The sequence below is a fragment of the Sciurus vulgaris genome (assembly GCF_902686455.1).
Source record: "Sciurus vulgaris genome assembly, chromosome: 6".
Lineage (NCBI taxonomy): Eukaryota > Metazoa > Chordata > Mammalia > Rodentia > Sciuridae > Sciurus > Sciurus vulgaris.
This window is the reverse complement of record NC_136466.1, coordinates 30,800,101-30,819,022: the sequence shown is the minus strand read 5'-3', so window position 1 is coordinate 30,819,022 and position 18,922 is coordinate 30,800,101. Positions and strand designations below refer to the sequence as shown.

Genomic DNA, 18,922 nt, shown 5'->3' with positions numbered 1-18,922 from the left:
GTTGGGGATCCTGGATCTGACTGTCTCTCAACTGGGTCTGTGAGCTACACAGACCTGTCTCACAAGGATCTGTCCCAAACTTTCCATGGTCCACCACACTTAGGCCCATCTTGGGACCCTGGGCAGAAGAGGAGCCCAGGAGATTGGGAAGAGACTGGACCTTGAAGTAGGGAATGGACAAATCAAGCTGGCAGCTCTGGGCCCCACTCCATCCTACTCACCTCCCACCAGGATGCCCTGGCAGGACCCACAGTCCTACAGGGCTGAAACTCTTGGCTTTGGGAGAGCTGATGTCCTGGGAATGGCTCATGTGGGTGTTAGTCCCAGGATTAAGGTGAGCATCCAGAGCTGGTGGGTCTGCCCTGGGGGTGCAAGTGGGGAGCTGAGTTTCTGTGGGTGAGTGTGGATGAAGGGTGGAAGCCTGTGCCAGTGGCTCCCAGGACTTTCTCAGCTGCTTCTACTGCTAATGGCTTCCTTGCCTGCCAGTTGGCCTCCAGTTGGGTCTATGACCAGGTGGGGCTGACACCAAGTCCAAGGGAGAGGCTAGGCGGGGAGAGAAGGGTGTATTCTTCCAATGTCCCGCCTTATAGCAGGGTGGCCTCAGGGAATGACTTAGTGATTGAGTGTACATGTGTCCAGGTGCAGGTGCACATGGGCCAGAAGCCATGTGGGGACTCAAAGTGCACGAAGTGGAAGGAAAACAGGGCTGGGAAGGAGGAGCCCAGGTCACTTGCAGATCCGGGGCCAAGAACTCCAGCTCCACTGTCTTGGTCTCACTTCTTTGGAGGCACCTGCCCACCACCCTGAGCAGTGCTCCCTCAAGGAAGGAACAAAAGGAGCCTTTGAAAGGAATCCCTAGGACAAATTTAACCAGGAGCACAAGATTTATGTAAAGAAAATGGAAATAAAAATTTATGAGCCGGGTACAAAGGTGCATGCCTATAATTCCAATGACTCAGGAGGCTGAGGCAGGAGGATCACAAATTCGAGTTAGCAAACTTGAATTTGCCTTAGCAACTTAGCAAAATTCTAAGCAACATAGTGAGACTCTAAGCAACTTAGTGAGACCCTGTCTTGAAATTAAAAATAAAAAAGGGCTGAGGATGCGGCTCAGTGGTTAAGTGCCTATAGGTTCAATCCTTGGTCCCCCCAACCCCTGCCGCCCAAAATATATATATATACACTTGAATAAATGCAGAATAAGTACAGGTCATGATTCTTTCCTGGGACTCTAAGCCAGTTCTCTCTTTAGACTCAGGGAAACCCCAGTCACGGTTCAAAGACGTTTGCTTTCCCAGAGCCTGACATACTAAGTCTAAACTGACAATTGGAAATGTGCAATATAACCTTGACATGTTTGTAAATGAAGAACAAGGAGGACAGATTAGCTATTAAGTCCTAACAGGGTATAATTAAAACAGTGTGATATTGTCACAAGTACAGCAACAAGATCAAAGGAATAAAAACTGGCAACAAAGATTCTTACAAAGAATATGAGAAGCTCCTACCAATTATTAAGTTAAATAAACTTTGAAAGAATGGGTGAAAAGTTTAGGGCCATACACAACAGGAACTGCTCGAATAGAGTGAGGCCCACTCTGTCCCTTCTGTTCTCTCAGCAGAGGGCACCCAGCAAGCACACAGTAAAAGTTTGTTGAATGACTGAATGCTCATCACTAGTAATCAGAGAAATTAAAACAACTATGCTGCTTTTTACTTCTCAGGCTGAAAAACATGAAAATATCCTGTGTTGACAAGAACTGGGAGAAACAGGTACTACTGCATGTTGACTGTGAGAGTGTGAATTGATAAGAGCCTTTTGTGGTTCATGATAGCACAAAATCGAAAATAGCACAAATGTACGTTATCTGGGCTCATTAAATAACCAGGAACTAAATAGTCAGTTTCTTGCACAGAGCAAGCAAACCACAGAGTAGGAATCCAGGAAATGTAGTTGGCTGTGAATAGCCACTCAAAAACTCAATTACCATTTACACTTTTAAAAAGCATAACTTAGTACTGGTGTGTGCAACCACCAGGCGAAAGGCCCAAGGCCGACCCACCATATGGTAACTGGGGTGCCTCTGAGGATGGGTGGAGTTTCCCTTCCATTTTGGAGCATCCTGGAGGGGAACACAGTCCTGGGTGGGTGTTCTGTTCTTTCTGAAACTTGCCTTCTCTCTCATTCTCCTGGGGGCAGGGCGGGGGAATCAAGTGCGCCCCCTGCTGGGAGAGAAAGGGGTCTCAAGAATAAAGTGGGTTGTGGGACCCAAAGGGGAGAACTCCCAGAAGTGGTCATGGGGTGTTCTCCCTCAGTCCTGCACTCCGCTGGGCCGTCTCATCTCTCTGGAGACTGCCAGGGACTGCCCCTGTTTCCTCCTGCTGATGACGACCACACAGGACCTTCACTATCCTCATTTATCACCATGTAGAGCTCTTGCCTTCCTCATCTCTTGGTTCTCTGCTGACATATTCCCTAACCCGGCCCAGCTCAGACCCCTTGGTGCATTGCAGGTCCCCCAGGCATATCAATAAAGCTGCCCTTTGTGATTCAGGCCGGCCAGTCACCCAGGGTACGGACCTCTGCCCCCGTGAGGGCAGCATGGTGCTCCCTCCCTCACCTTGCCACCCAGTGCCTTGGACATGCCTGGGACACCTGGATGGATCTTACAGTATGTGGAGCCATTGGCAGGCTAGGGCACTGACTGGTTCAAGAAAAGGATTTTATTAGAGAGGCCAGGGAAACATATTTACATGGGCCACATGGGGGCATTAAATGAAAGAGGGGCAGGGAAGGTGGTCCTGGCTCACACGAGTTCCACCTTGGCATTGGGGTACACGGCTACCACATCGTATCCCTCGGGCGGCTTGACCCGTGCCTTGGCGTGGCTCTCACAGTAGAGTTGCTCATCCAGGAAGAAGTAACCGCGCTGCTTGAGGTTCAGGCCACAATCGCAGCACATGAAGCACTCTGGGTGGTAGAGCTTATCCCGAGCCTTGACGATAGTGCCCCTGATGGAAGAAATGGAGAAGACAGCATTGGATGACTGACAGGTTCTCCAGCATGCTCGTGCCCAGGGCCCTGGAGAGCTGGGGTGGCAGTGAGGCCAATAGGGCAGGTACTCACACAATCCCGTGGCCGCAGCGCGTGCACTCTGGCAGCCCCTGTAGGCCACTCAGGGGAGTGCCCAGCTTGCTGGCTGTGGGTTTGAGATTCCGGGGGCCACCAGGCCCAGGCCGCTCCCCTAAAACCCAGATTGCAGGCATGAGCCCAGTGGGAGAGGTCAGGGTGCTGCTTTGGACACCATTTGTACCAAGACTGGGGATGGGTGTGGGGCAGGGGGCAGCGACAAGGTGAATCAGAAGGCAAGGGTGCGGCGAAGGTGTGGTAATGAGCTGTGGAGATCCAGGAGGGGCAGATGGCTGGGAAGGGTGTATAGTCAGGAGGGGAGGGGTGTATAGTCAGGAGGTGCAGGGTAAGTCCAGGGTGTGAGGCCAAGACCAGGTCATGGCAGGGAGTGGGAAGGCAGGTAGGGTGAGGTGTCAGGAGTCTTACCACCCTCGCCAGCCTCTAGCATGCCCTGCAAGTAGCGGAAGGAGCCTGACTGCTTGGGTTCTGTGGCGGTTGGCTCGGCAGGCTCCCGTAGCATCTTGTAGACCTCTGAGCCCAGGTCAACTCTGCAGTCCCGGTTCCTGTGGAGGCCCCTGGCTGGGTCAGCACTGGGGAAGAGAAAGAGATAAAAGAGGACCAGGATTGCAATTTCAGCCTTTGCTCTGATGGCTTGGTGGACTAGGGAGGTTTATGAGTCAGAATGTAACCATATGAGACCCAAGGATCAAAGGTTAGGTCAGGATGGGCCTTGGTGAGATTTGAGGGATCCGGGATCAGGATGATATCTGGGTATGGCTACAGAGGCCAAGTCTCCACATTACCTGGGGGGTGGAGACACATGCAGTGTGCTCATCTGGGCTGGTAAGGTGGCCTCATTGCTGCTGCCATTGTGAGGGATTGGAAGGCGAGGTGACTGTCCATACGGGGAACCCAGGCCCGGTCGGCTATCTTCTGGCCCAATCCCGGTGGTTGAGGGCCGCCTGCTGGTCACTGGACTGCCATCCTGTGAGAGTTAGGCCTAAGGTACTGGGAGACCCTCTGGCCTCTGGCCATTCCTTGTTCACCACCCGCTACCATCCTTTATGTTAGGTCTTGGGGGATGTTGGCAGCTCTGGGCTATGGTGCCCAGCCAGGAAAGGTATCTATGGGAAAGGGTTAAGCCTGGGCAAAGTTCAGCCATCACAGAAATGAGAAGTGCCAATGGAAAGTCAGACACAAATATTGGAGTGTCTGACACTCAACCCAAGCTCATGGGCTCTGGCAGTTCTGACCACCAGTGTCTGTGAGGAACTGTGTTGGGGCAAGCCTATTCCAAGAAGCCTTTTAAAACCAGGATGGCTATGCAGTGTGTGGCTTCCTGGAAGAGATGTCCTGGTGCAGTGTTCCCAACTGCCAGAACTGTGCTGGGCACCTGGTGCACCCATAGCTGGGAACACAAAAAGGTAACTCCTATAGCCAGAAAGATCCTCAATCACTGAATGTCCAAGACCCTCTGGAGGGCAGTCTGAGGCTCTCCAGAGTGCTGTCACGAGGTCAGCCCCTCAGGGCCTGCACCTGTACCCCCGTTTCCTGCTTTCCAGGTCACAATAAGTATCCTTCTTTAGGCACAGCAGATGAAGGGCAGAGGTTGGACAGGACTCAAGTTTCCCTACCCCGTTACCCAGTGTCCAGTGCAGAAACAGGACGAGTGCCCTGAGCATGCACCTTCAGCTGCGAAGACAGGGCAGTATCTCTGTGGTGTGGGTCTGAGTGGGGATTGGGGGTCTCGTCCCTACAGAGTCCAGGGCTGTGCTATCCTCGGCTTGCAGTCACGCAACATACCCACAGCAGTATGAATGGGGTACTCTTACAAGTACATTACAGATGTACCTGGGTGTAAGGACAATATATACCACCAGCCAGTTCACATACATATACCTAATCACACAATGATATCATATACTTGGAGCCCGCTCTGGTCACCCTAGGGGAGGCCATGGTGGCTTCTGTGGCTGAAACTGGGCTGGCAGCCAAAGCAGCCTGATTTTAGGGTGAGGTTCAAGTCTAGGCCATGGGGGTAGGTCTCAGCCTCAGCCTGGGAGGTGACAGGTAAACCTCTCTGCTCTGTCATGTGGACAGGGAGTTTGGCTGGGGAGGAAAGGATGCCTACCACAGGCGGAAGGAGCTTGGCTTGCACTCAGGCAGCCCACAGAATCAGGCACAGTGGAGCCTGCAGGGCTCTGCCCTGACTGCCCCTGCTTTCTGCAAAGGGGGTGCTTGGGAAATGGGCGGATCAACAGATGTATGCAGGTCCTCCCGTTTACCCCTGCAACAGACAAAAGGGAGTCTTGCTGCCCAGGTGGGCCCCTATCAATGTAGCAGAAGAAGCAGCAACAGTGAGACCCCATCGCCATGAAAAAGCCCCAGAGAAACCTGAGTCCTCTCACACATGTGTCTGCCGGGTAGGCAGGCAGGCAGGACTGACTTCTAATGGGGACCAGATGGGCTGCGGTAGGTGGGGGTAGGGCTGGGCCTCCAGGAGGAGGCTTCAATGGGAAGGGGGAGTGGGAGTAGGATGAACCAGAAGCTGGGAGGATGGAGGCCCTCATACCCCCACAGCAGGGTCTGGGAGTCTATTGCAGGGTCATCAGAGCTACTGCCACTCCCACGGCCACCCATGCAGCAGCCTCTCTAGAGCTGAACTCAGTGGTGAACTCAGCTTTCATTTGAATCCCAGCTCTATCACTTACTAATGTGGCAAATCACTTCAACTTTCTGAACCTTTCTTCATCTGTGAACCGGGGTCTCTATCCTTGAAGGGAAATTATATACAAAGCATGGTTCCTGGAACACAGCAAATGCCCGCTGACTGAGTGGCTGTCAGGGGAACTCCTGAGCCCCCATTCCTGGATCTGCCCTCTCCTGTGCTGGTGCACCTCGTAACACATGCACCCCAGCTCTGAGCACCAGCCTACTGCTGATTTGCTTATTAAAGCCTCAGTGGATTTTTCAGCAGAATGGGGGTAACTACCTGCCGACTCACCAGCTCCCACAAGACCAGCATCAGAGTCTGGGATACACAACTTGGATGGAGGTGAATGCTGAGTGCACAAGAGTGTGTGGCACCTCCTGTGGCCACGTTCCAGCTCTCTGCTGGACTGGAGAGGACAGGCTGGGGGTGCAAGTACTGTCTGCTCCACCTGGCTTGCTTCTACCCATCTCCAGGTTCTCAGTTTAAATTCCATCCCCTCCATGAATCCTTTCCTCATCACTACCCTCCTTCCTCCCTGGGTTGGCCAAGTGTCTCCTGTGTTCCCACAAGGGGCCTGAGAAGAGGGGGATTTCCTATGGCCCTAAGGGGAATGCAGGACTGAAGTTCATTGGCCCTGTCCCATTTCACTGGCATGCTGGGGGCACCTTATGCTGGTCCTGGGGCTAATGGTGGCTGTAGTTTCCTATTCCTCTGATGGCTCCAGCTAGCCCCACCCCCACAGGCAGAGGGTGGGAGCAGCACTCGGACAATGAGCCCTGTGTCTGTGATGGTGAGGACACATCCCTGCGAAGGCGGGGTAGGGGTGTTTTTGTCACCACCCCTGGAGTCCATGACCTTTTAAGTACAAAAGGGGGACAGCAGCTGATGGGCTGTCCTGTTGCTTGTGGAAAATCCTTCCCCCTCTAGCCTGAGCCACTGGCAGCCTGGTCTTTGAAAGAGCACAGAGACATGGGGAGCTGCTCTATAGTTCTAGCCCCCCAGGCCCACTGGCCCTAAGCCTCTCTGGGAGTACTAAACACCCTTGAGCTCCAAATTCCAAAGCTCGGGCCCACCGTTCTGTCCATCCTGGCACTGCCATATCAGAGGGAAGTTGGGCCTCACACATGCTCTAAGGGTCTCCACTATGCTGTTCCCTTCTGCCTGGCCCGTGTCAAGCCTGGCTGATTCATCTATGCCATCCATGCCAAATCTGCCAGGCTTACTGCTACCCCAAGGGCTTTGGGTCCATGGGGTCAAGGGGTAAAGCTCTGAGACATAGATGTAGCCATGAATCCCTGCAAGAACCATTGAGGCCCTGGACCAAGGAACCCAAGAGCCTTCCTGTGGCCTTGCTCTGTCACCTGATCTCTTGCCTCTGCCCTCCTTCCCCTCCCACCTGCCCCCTCTTAGACCTTTCTGTTCTCTGAACCTGCAGTGCACAATCTCACTCCTGGGCCTTTGTATGTGCTTCCTGAGCACACTTCCTCTCTCCACACTGTTTTGCCTGTTTTATTCTTCCTGGGCCTTCAGGTCTGGACTTGGATACCTCTCCTCCAGGAAGCCCTCTTTGACCCCTGGCTGAGTCATGTGTCCACTCTGGGTTCCCTTGGCCCCTAGCTTCTCCTATCCCAGGACTTCTAAGTGTCTCTCTGCCAGAATGGGCACTCTGTGGTTGGGATAAACATCTGGCCTGAGGGATACTGGCTGAGGCAAGGGATGAGGCAAAGGTCAGAGTGAGATGGGGATTGTTGATGAGGAAGGAGCAGGAGCGGATCCCTTCCTTTGGTTGGGTGAAGCCTCCTCTTCCTGCATTGGTCCCTTTTTTCCCATTTGGAAAGAGAGGACAAAAGCAGACCCTGGAGTCTGTGGCCTCATATGCAGGGTCTCATGGTTCTGGTTACATTCCAATAAGCCCATTCTCCCCCTTGTCCAAACTCAGTGGTCAGAGATGCCAAGTTGGCTCTAGATACCTCCTTCTTGCTCAGTTGGCTACCTTCATGGCCATGGCAAGGCAAGGTCCTAGAGCAGCCTGGCTTCCTCACTCTTCCTGAGGACAGTGCCATAAGCTGTGATTCTTATACAACACAAAAAGGTGACTGAGCAGACAGACCTGCAGCACGTTATAACCACGGGATGGCCAAGAGAGAACTTCAGCCTGGACAGGGTATCCAAGGGTAGGATGAAACAAAGGAGTGTCCCATGGCCTGAGATCACCCCATAGCTTGAGGCTACCCCACCCCACCCCATCTCCCACAGTCCTCTGCCAAGCCTGTTGATTTCTACCTAATCTGGCACCACTGGGTACCAGGATGAATTCCAGCTGGGCGGATGGAAACCCTGAGCCAAGGTTTAGCTCAGACCCTGCTCATCACAGGAAACTTTGTTCACACTCAGGATTGCCTGGAATAAAGACAGAGCCCCCAGCAGGTGCTCATCATCAGAGGAATATGGGATGGGGTATGGGCATGGCCCAGAGGAACCTTCTTTAGTTTTTGTCCTGGGCATCTGAGAGCCATGATGAAGACAGCCAGTGCTGGGAACCTGGACCATTCCTAGTTCCTCTACCCTGGGCTCTCTCTGAGCCAAGCCAGGTCAGGCAGTGTCTGTACATACCTGGGCCTCAGGGTCGATGTGGATTCTGTGTGCCTGAGCCTTGCTGTCATCAGGGGAACTGGACCAGCTTCTGCTCTCAGGCCTGTAGCAGGAATTGGGATAGTCAGTTCTATCTGCCTAACATGCCTGGGAACCAGGACCAAAAGGGGCTGTGCTTTGGGTCAACAGCCACCCAGCACCAGGCCTGTGGCCTGCAGGGAGAAAGATGCTACCCCAGCACCTTCCCTGCACCACAGTGGTGTCTGTTGAGGCAAGGAGCCAAAAGTCTAGATCTGTCACTCTCCTGGGGTGGGGCTGTGTGCTCCCTTCCCTACCAGATGCCCTGGCCTCTCTGGTCTGGTCCTGGAAAGACTGAAGCAGAGGCCCTGCAGTGTCCCCACACTTCTACCCTCTCTCAGTGTCCCCACACTTCTACCCTCTCTGTGGCCTAAAGAAACTCAACTCAAAGAGGCTCAGCTTGTGGCAGGGCAAGCAGGCCTCACATGTGGATTAGCTAGGAGCCCATCCACTCAACCCTTGGCTATCCATAAGCCCCTGGCTGGGGTTGGGGGTCAGCTCTTGGAAAGCAAAGCAGAGGCTCGGAGGGGTGCGCCTTCCCTCCTGCTGCTGCTGCTGCTGCCGCCCGCCGGCAGAGTCATCACCAATGTCTGCCCAACCCAGATGGGAAACAGGCCATTAGGAAATTCCTGCTTCGCCATAGAAACCAAAAGCCAAACACCACTCAGGAGGGAGAAAAACATCGTAAACCTGCCATAAGCAGGGCAGGCAGGCCTTGAGGCTGCGGGCCTGAGGCCCAGCCCTGCCGCTCAGTAGCTTTGTGAGGAGGCAGGCCAGGAGGATGCAGGGAGCCTGGACAGGCAGGAGGGTGTGAAGTGAGGCTCCAGAGACTAAATAGAAATAATGTCTCCCAAACAAGAGGACTCCTGGGGCTTCTTGAGAACTCCAACGGGACTGGAAGCTCAATCCTGCCTCTCCTTTTGTCAGCTGAGGGATTTAACAACCTTTCTATAGCTGTAGGCCACACTGACTCTGCACTCCTCACCTCTGCCCCTTCCCTGGATCTTTGCAGGCACAGCCTTCGTGAGGCCCTTGGCATCAGGGCTGTGCCATCACAGGGCAATAACCCCTTCCCCACACCTGTCTCTAGTCCCCTCAGCTAAGCTCTCAAGCGACTGCCCTAACTCAGCTCTAACTGTGGTTTCTACCTACTCAGAACTCTGTGGGAGCATCTTGGGTAGCTATGGCTATTTGGCTTTATATTTTCCTAAAGTTCTGCCCAGAAGGGCAGTGCAAGCTTAAGGTCTAAAGGTCAGAGGGCACAAAATGCCCAGAGCCAGGAAGGTGGCCCAAGGCATGAGCTAAGAATGAAGGGTTTAGTCATGGTTAGCCCCCATCCTGGGCCTCCATTTCACACTGGGCAGGTGGCTCCATGTGCCCATCTGTAAACAAAAAATGAGAACCAATGGTTGGGCTGTGTAAAAGCACTGTGGACCACACGTGATGGGCAAAAGAAACTCTCTCAGTTTCAGGACTGAAGTTGATGCTAGAAAGATTCTGCAACTATAGAACATACCCCAAAACTGTGGATTAGCTCAGATGGTTGAATGCCTGGCTTTGGGGCAGGACAAAATAACCTAGCAGAGAAGCTGGGCCTTTACTACAAGTTTTACTCCATGGGAAGTCAGGGAGATGGAGATTACAGCCCTGTATACAAAGAGGACAGTAGGGAAGCTGGTCTGGGTAGAAATCCAGGAGTGGGAATTCAGAGTTGCTCATTCCAGCCAGCTCACCAGGCTGATCCTCTGCAAAGTCCATGTTGCAGGTAGAAGGGGTCTTTTGGACCAGGCATAAGACTCAGGCATAGGTCCTGGCATAGGAGACAGGACAGAGAATAGAATCAGAGTCCTTGCAGGTGGGAAGGTATCCAGGAGAAGGAATGTTGGGCCACAGGGTCAATGTGGCCCCATGTCTTGATCCCCTAGAGTCTGCGTGTGTGAGGGCTGGAGACAGGGGCTGGAGGGCCAGACCTGGGTTTTCAATCTGACTGAGCAGGCCTGGTACTTCATCACCATTCAATGCCCAGATCACAAGCAGTCCCCATTTTAGAGATGAGGAAGTTCAGGGCTCAGAGAGTAAAGCTCCCGCTGTAGGACAGCATAGTTCTCAAGTGCAGAGTGGCACTGGAACTCAGCTCTGTGACTGGGAGAATATGCTCTCTGCTCTGTGGCCAGATGGCATTCTGAGACTGCTATGCTCACAGCACAACAGGTCGGTGGGCCCATGGGCTCCTTCCATGACTGGCTTGGAACAAATGAGCATGGAAGGAAGGAAGGAAGGGGGACCTCCACCCGGCCACCCTCCCCTGACATCATTCTCTCTGGGAATCTCCTGACTCAGACTGCTTGTGAGCCTCCCCAACTCCACTACCACCAGGGCTGCCCTTGTTCACTGCAGAAGCAGAGCCGGAGGTGAGTCAGGGCCCAGGAACCCAGCCAAGTGGGGAGGCCTCAGAGTTCACAGTGCTGACATTTCCCCCAACCAGCCGCCCCTCAGTCTGGCAGAGGGTGATGAACGTGATCCTATTTTATGGGAAAGGAAACCCAGGCTCGTGGAGGTCACCGGGGTACCTAAGGTTCCAGAGTCTGACTTAGGATCAGCTCTGCTGAACTCGCCCAGGCTGGGGTGTCCTTGCCATGTGCTGGGTAGGGTGCACAAGGTCTTGGACTTGCAGCTGGGTCCACTCAGGGCCCAGGTCACAGTCAGGGGGTCCTAATCCCAACCTGGACCTGGTTATGGGCCAGGTACAGACAGGGATTATCTCATAGACCTTCTCACCATGTTTAAAGGCTCGAGCCAATGGATCACCTCCTGTCCTGCCAGCTGTAAGGCCTGGTTAGCTGTGTTGTGGTTTGGGGAAGTTTCGCCCACACACTTCCATAGGGGGTCGTGGAAAGTCCCTGTTAGCAGTGAACGTGGCAGAGCTGAGCAATTACGTCTGACTTTTCTGGATCCAGGCAGGGGTGGGGAGACCGCAGTTAGCAAGGATTAGGATATCTGCCCAGCGGAGCTGACTAAAGACCCCAGACCTGAGCAAGGCAAAGGGACTGGACCCCTCATCCTGCCATAGGAGGAACTTGATGAACTCCTAGGTTCCCTTTCATGATGGGCTTCACAGCATTACACATAATCCATGGCAGGAAGCTTGTTCCAAATTCAGATTTAACCAGAGCAGAGGCATGGGCCATGGTGGGTATAGTACAGGCAGGGCAACTTGACTGGCAGTCAAGTAGAGGGACTGGAGTCTTCAGGAATGAGACATAACTGAAGTCAAATTTGCTTTTCCACTGCCCTGCTGGGTGACTTTAAGCAACCTCTAACCTTTCTGGGCCTCAGTTGTCTTATCCATAAAATGGGGCTTACATTGCAATTACTTTTATAAGTAGATTTGAAGGTAAATGAGTTGTTACACAAAAACTGTTTTGAAATAGTCATCAAGCTGGTCACTCAGGGTGGGAGAAAGTACAAGTGTAAATGTCCCACAGGTGACTCAAGGTCTTATTTCTGCTGCCTACAACAACTACCATAAGTGCCCCAACACACTTCTATCCTTGAGTTGAAAGGCACTTCTTCCATCCCAAAGCTTCCTCCAGCTCTAAACAGGCCCCAGTGAAAGTACTACCCTCTAGGACTGGGCCTGGCTGGGTGCCTTGGAGTAGAGCAGAGAAGCTATGTTGAGGCCCAGCTCACTCTGGACACTGGCTGCCCATAACTCTCCTGACTCACTCCTCCCCACTTTCTGGCCCATCCTGCCCTAGGTGTACCTGCTCACAGAGAGTGTGAGGTGATCGTGGCAGCCTTTGATGCGGTTCTGTGCCTCCAGGTGTGTCATGAGCTCTGTGCTCTCACCATTGATGGCCTGGATCAGGTCTCCTGGGCACAGGTCAGCCAGCGCAGCTTTGCTACCGGCATGGACCTGTGGGCAGACAAGCCAGAGATTGGCACAGTCATTGTTCAGTCTTTTACTCTAGACCTCCTCCAACTTCAGAAGCTGGCCAGCGTGGCCTCACTGACGTGTGACCCCGGGGTGGGAAAACCAAGAGGCTGGTTGAGGTCCTTGTGTCGCAGCCTCTGTTTTTAAAAACACTAACTCCAGCACCTAGAGGCAAGATGGGCTGTGAAGGTTTATAAGAAGGGATTCCTCTGACCAGGGAAAAGTGGGATGTCACTTTTCCAGTTTGCACATATACCCAAAGATAAGCAATGGACACACAGGGACATATATGCTCAAAGATATATAAAGAGCATGGACATGTCACAAATCCTGAACACAGACAATGCCCCACTCAGCCAGACGGTATGGCAGCTCCTTAGAGCCCACTTCCCTCTCCTCCCCACCACACATCACCTCCCTGCCATCCGCCCGGCCCATCTGAATGCCTGTGGGCACTCACAGGCACCAACAGCGCCCACCTCCAGGCTTCCACAAGTGCTGCTCCCTCTGCCTGCCACGCTCTTTCCTTTGACTCCCAAACCCTACATACTAGCTTCCTCCTCCTCCTCTAGGTCTCAGAATAGAGGGCACTTCTCTGGGAGTGCACTGTGTGTCCCCACGACCACCTCCCCCCTCACGTGGTTCATGTTAGTTAATATAGGAAGGTGACTAAGGCCATCCAGTTCCAGTGGCAGCCTGCACTCTGCAGTCACAATCCCACCTCCACTTTCCCCTATAGGACACCCCAGTGTCACTACTGACCCCACACAGGGTCAAGCAGTGTTCACATTTGGAGACTCTTACCATTCTGGTCATCTGATGAAAACCATGTGAGGAGGGGACGGGGCAGACTCACAGAGAGACCTGAGTAAGCAACCCAGGGGAATTCAGGCAACGGGAAGTCTTCACACTGTCTTGGTCCCAACACAGCCCTTGGAAACAGACTGGAGGCCCCCTCATTCTTACCCAGCCTTTCCAGCCTGGGCCTCACCGCAACACAAGAGCCTCCATGGCCTTGTCATATTAGTCAGGGTGGGAGCTCCTGGAAGCCCAGCCAGGCTCAGCTCAGCCAGTTCTCAATAGCAAGTGGACAAAGCTGAGTGCTGGCAGCTCCTTGGCTAGCGGCCTGGTGTGGGCACTGCCCAAGCTGACCTGCCCTGAAATAGGCAGCCTCAAAGAACATTCCTCTTCTGAAGCACAACTCTTAGCCCACCATTAATGTCCACTTGAAGAGCCTGGGCACCTGCACTATCCTATTCTCTCAGGGCTGGTGCCCACTGGGCACCATCCTATCCTCTTCTCAAGGTCTCGCTCTGTGCCAGGGCCTGGCTCCACACTTTACCCATAACTAGCTCACAGCAACCTCTCATTCACTGGTGTGACAGAGGTTGTTCCCATTCCTGTTCACAGATGAAGAAAGAGGGATTTGGAGCAGGGACACCTTGCTCCAATCCCCACTGGAGAGGAGTCTTCTTCCTCAGGGGGTGGCTAGCTGCAAGATGACTCAGCCAGCACAAGGGGTGCATTCAGGCCCCTGTAGGCGGAGGAAGTTCTTGAAAGCAGGGGTGGCTGGGATACGGCTAGCTCTGTTGAGCTAGGGGAGTTCTGGTCAGAGAGGGCATGAGGCCAGGAAACCGTGACTCTCCCAGCCACCTTTATATACACTGTCCCATTAGTTCTCAAGACCAGCCCATTTCCTAGATGAGGAAACTGAGGTCCAGAGAAGTATAAAGAAATGCTTACTTGATAAATAGTCCAATCAGCATTCTAATCCAGATCAACTGATTCCAAATCCAAACCTATATTCTGAACCACTGTGTTTTACTGTAAAAAGAGAGGGAGGGGAAAGAGTGTCCAAGGAGAGAAATAGTGTTCCATGTAGAAGGAACAGCATGTATAATGGCTCAACCAGGAGAGAAAGAAGGAGGCTTGTGTGGCTGGAGCATCATTAATGAAGAGAAAGTGAAAGAGATGAAGTCAGAGAAGAGGCAGGGACCAGATTTTGCAGGGCTTTGTAGGCCCAGAGGAGAAGCTGGCAATTCTAAGTGGTTAGGATTCTAAGCAGGGGAGTCATATGACAGAACTGAATTCAGGCGGATCCCCCTAGCTGCTGTGCACAGGATAAACAGAAAGAAGGGAAGACAGGGATGGTGAGGTCAGGTGGGAGGTTCAGACATGAATTAGCCCCCTCACCTATGACAGCTACATTCTGTCCCTGCCCCACCCAGCCCAGATGCTGTGATGGGCTGGGAGCTACAAAGGGCCATACAGTCCCATTCAGCCACAGCAAGCACCAGATAGGCCTAAGTTCCTGTCCCTCCTATGCTTCTCTGGGTACATTATCTTATTCTCTCCACACCGCAGTGTCCCCAGCTACAATGTGAGGCCAGAGGCTGTTGTGAGACAATCTGGACATGTGAAACTTCCACTGCAGGCTGGGCATATGGTGGGGCTCATTCCAGGGACTGGTTGCTGGGGAGGTGCTGGTACCAACACCCATTAGGGTGGGGCCTGGCACACTGCAGATGCTCTGGAAAGGCCAGCAGTCATTATGGTTTGTCTGTGGGGAATGAGCCCTAGACAATGTTCTTGCGAATCCTTGAGGCTTCCTGGGCTAAGACTGCAAACCCCAGACCTGCCAGGCAGCCAGCTTCCTCCCTACAGCCCTACATGAAGTTGTCCATTTCTACTTTATTCTGGGTGAGGAAGGTCTGGAAGCTCAGGAAGGGCTGCATCTTAAGTCCCCTTGGTGAGGACACTCCCACATATCATCAGTCCCTGTAGACTTGCCCCCAAGGTACCTGCTAGGCAAGCTGTGGCCTGTGCCTCCCAGGCCTGTAAATCTTCCCAGATCCCACCCAAACCCAGGCTCAGTCATCCTGGCTCCTTGGGCCTCGTCTGCTGCTGTGTGACTTGGAGGATGTGGGGGGGTCTCTTTCTGGCAAACCCCTCTTCCAGACTGCCTGCCTGCCAGGGGCCTGCATCCTGATCAGCGCCAAACAAGGCCGCCGCCACTGCTGCTGCTGCTGTGACGTGTGGAGGCCTTTCCTCGGCAGGCAGGCAGCCGCGTGGGCAACAGATGTCTCAGCTCCCTGCCGCCTGCAGCCGTCAGCAGCCGCCACTGAGCTTGTCAGCGGCCTCACGCCCAGGGTGCCTGGCCTCCTGGCTGGCCTAGCACCCCACCAGCCTTCCCCTGTGGACGCACAGAATGACTACGCAGGCAGACACAGACACAACAGCACACGTGCACGCGTACGCGCGCACACACACACACACACACACACATACACACAGCAGGGATCTCTCAGGGAAATGGAAGATGAAAGGCTCCTGGATGTGTTGAAGGCCCACCTCACTCAGCCCCAGAGACCTGGCAGTGAGGACAGATGTGGGAAGCCTCCTAGGACAGCTGGTCCTGCCTGTCACCCTGGCCCCCAGAAACAGGATTCCACGATTCCATGCTCCAACAGTGCCCATCCCCTTCCAAGAACTGGAAAGAAGTCTCTGAAATTAGGCCCAGTTCCCAGGGCAAGAGGAGGCAAAAGGGTGGGTGAAGGTTTAGTTCCCCTCATACAAGTCCCCAAAGACCAAAGTAGTCTCTGTGGGGGCAAGGGATGCCCTTAGATGATCCTAGGTTCCCCCTCTTCCCTCCAGAGTGGAAGTTACCAATGACTGAGTCCTCTCTTCTGCTCCCACCCCAAACAAGGGAACCTGGGCTAGGACCCTTTGTTTCCTGTGCATCCCCTGAAACAGGATCTAAGTCTGCTCCTCTGCTTCTCTGTCCTCAGACGAGCCATCTTCCCAAGGTTGTGCCCCCTCCTTTTCCTCTGTCCCAAACCCAGGTGAAGGCATGGCCCTGGGAACCTTGAGGAAGGGGGCTGCGGCTTGCTTGGCCACAGGTTTGGTTTTTTTTTTTTTTTTAAGGAGAAGGTCTCACACCCTCATAGTCAAATCTCCCCTTCCCTGGAAACCAAAAATTCCTCCTGGTCACTTCCCTCTAGGGTGACTGAGGTCACAAAAGAGACTGACTAAAGACCAGAGTGGGGAAGTGGATGAACTTTTCTCAGAGTTGGAGAAGACCTCAGACCTCCCCGGGGTCACCCAGTTCTTCTGGCAGGGACCCTTGACAGGGGAAGAGGGGTCCACAGTCCCTTCCTCCAAATCCTCAGACAGGGTTGGGTCTAACTGAGGAGAGTTTCTGGGCCTCTGTGGATCTGTCCAGGTTCCTGGCCCATGTCTGGGGTGCTTCCCCGACCCTCAGTGACTCCCCCTAAAGGAGGGCAGCGTGGAGGCTGGCGTGTGAACTTTGGGGTAATCTTCACGCGTCAGGGTGAGCAGGCCCAGCGGGAAGTGGGGTGGGGCAGCTCTGCCCTGCCTGGAAGCAGCTCTACCGCGTGCGGGTCACCGGGGCCAACCCTCCGCTTACGAGTCTCGGACACGTCGGGGAACGGGGTCCCGGGTGGGGAACCGCGAAACTGGGTCTCGATCCGGGGCCGCCCCGCCGCCCCGCAGCCGTGGGACTCACCCGCGAGATGGTGAGGGGCGCGCTGAAGTCCCGGCCGCCCACCAGGCGGAAGCCCCAGGGAGAAGGGCCGCGCAGGGTCACCGAGTGGGGCATCGCGGGCCGGAGCCGCAGCCGGAGCCGGAGCCGGACACCGAGGAGCCGCCGCCTGGCCGCCGCCGCCGCCTGCCTGGCTGCCGCGCCCCGCCCCCGGCCCGCCCGCCCGTACCCCCTCCGCCCGGCCCCCGCCCCCGCTCCGCGCGCGCACGGATTGGCCCCACGGCCGTCGACCCTCCCACTTCGGGGGGCTCGGAGGACGCGCCCCTCAGTCTCTGCAGTCTCAGCCCGGCCCCCTACCCGCTTCTCAGAGACCCCCGGGTTGGGACTGCCCCGACGTCCCAGATCCTGTCTGGGCCTCGGCTTTGCGCACCGCGGACCCGAGCCCAGCTGCGGAAGCTCGGGCACAGACCCTTTGAAGTCGCTTCTACGGGGCGGGGCGGTGCCCCAGCCAGGAGAGGAATGGGGGAGGGGGGTGGCCCAGATGGGGGATGGGGCAGAGCCTTGATCGAAACCTCCTCAAGGTCCTGGCAGGCAAACCTGCAACCCCACCTCTGTGTGTGAGGAGCCCTCTGAACACAGACCACTGGTCTAGGAACCCTGGACCTGAGCAGACCTGGCTGGGGACATAGACCCAGGACAAGAGCAGGCAGCGGACCTCTACAGAGGTAGAAATATAAAGGCACTCAAACTACTTTGGGGAGCCTAGGAGGGCTGCGTGGAGAAGGAGACCCGTGACTTGAGTCTGAGAAGCAAGATGCTCTGACTTTCCAGGTGTCCCTGCTTCCCTCAGAACAGTAGGGCTGTCTCTTGCCTCCAGCTCCTTCTAGGCCATCTCCCTGTCTGCATAGCCCCCTCCCTTCCTCCTTTGCAAGGAGTCTTGTTTCTCCAGGCTTCCAGGGAAAGGAGAATGATGAGAGTGAGTGGTGACTATGGGAATATATGCAGCCCTGCTCTTGGGGACCTTCTCTCCCCAAATTCTTCTCCCCACTCCCAATCATGTCCTCCAGGAATGTTCTTGAACAGCCTCTGCAGGTGCTGTGGTTTGGCCAGAGCCTTGCCTACTACTTTCCGGGCACCTTAGTCTGGCTACATCAGACATTTGCTTCTCCAGACCTGAGGAAGCCCCTGATTTAGCCAATGGGAATACCCTCTTAGCTAATCTCTGGGAAGATCTGCTCTCCAGATGCTCACAGGTTGGGGCAAGATGGGTCCACTAGATCTCTAACACCTGCCACCCCCAAGAAGGAGGACTGCTTGAGATGTACAAATGTAGGGCACACCAAGAAAGGGGAGCCCTCCAGGGTGGAATGTGGGTGCCTCTCTGGGAGGCTGGGCTCTGCTACCTGTGCAGTTGGGAAGAAACAGCATGAATGGTGTGTGTGGCAGTGATGCGTATGGGGGAGTATGTGGTGTACATGTGGGGGTAAGTTGGATCAACAGAGCACCAGCCATTGGGTTTTCAATACTGTGAGCTGTTTTTACTCAGTGCCTTGCTGACTTGGGCCCCCTGTAGACAGAAGCAGAAGGGTCAGGACTTACATGCCACTAAATGGGATGCAATGGAGGCAACCATCACTTATCATTGGTTGTCCCCAGGGTTGAGCATAGAGCATGGCCCAGGGTAGAGGGGATCCTCAAGTCTCTGGGAGTTTTCACCTTATACATTCATCCTGGAATCCATTCTCAGATAATGCTTGCTTCTTCTGATTTACATATCCCTAGGGCCTGCCACTTGCCTGCCCCCCATCCTGAGCTTCCCTCATTACCTATTTACTTCTGTCTGGGGGGAGTGTGACACCCTTTCCAGAAAGAGTACTCCTAGGGCTGGGGAGACAGTTCAGCTGGTAGAGTGCTTGCCTCGAAAGCACAAGGCCCTGAGTTCGATCCCCAGTACCGCAAAAAACAAAACAAAAC

The 18,922-nt window shown here is 54.3% G+C and overlaps 1 protein-coding gene across 2 annotated transcripts; it reads right to left on the bottom strand.

Moving 5' to 3' along the window:
• Positions 1-2,706: 2,706 nt before the first annotated feature.
• Positions 2,707-17,142, bottom strand: PDLIM4 (PDZ and LIM domain 4). Of its 2 annotated transcripts, XM_079145323.1 has the most exons (7): positions 16,973-17,142; positions 12,278-12,429; positions 8,457-8,538; positions 3,934-4,115; positions 3,557-3,720; positions 3,128-3,245; positions 2,707-3,012 (listed from the first exon to the last, which is right to left on the bottom strand). In XM_079145323.1, exons 1-7 carry the CDS (start codon positions 17,063-17,065, stop codon positions 2,808-2,810), a joined length of 996 nt encoding a protein of 331 aa, XP_079001449.1. In that variant the 5' UTR covers positions 17,066-17,142; the 3' UTR covers positions 2,707-2,807. The 2 variants fall into 2 exon arrangements, with proteins under 2 accessions (XP_079001449.1, XP_079001450.1); XM_079145324.1 differs by lacking the exon at positions 3,128-3,245.
• Between the last annotated feature and the right edge of the window lie 1,780 nt (positions 17,143-18,922).

Excerpts from the sequence above, each read along its gene's own strand:
- PDLIM4 (XM_079145323.1), bottom strand. The coding sequence starts at position 17,065 with ATGCCCCACTCGGTGACCCTGCGCGGCCCTTCTCCCTGGGGCTTCCGC. Across the intron at positions 4,116-8,456 it reads ACATCGACCCTGAGGCCCAG|GATGGCAGTCCAGTGACCAG; the intron begins GTATGTACAGAC and ends TAACTCTCACAG. Across the intron at positions 3,721-3,933 it reads CATGTGTCTCCACCCCCCAG|TGCTGACCCAGCCAGGGGCC; the intron begins GTAATGTGGAGA and ends TCTCTTCCCCAG.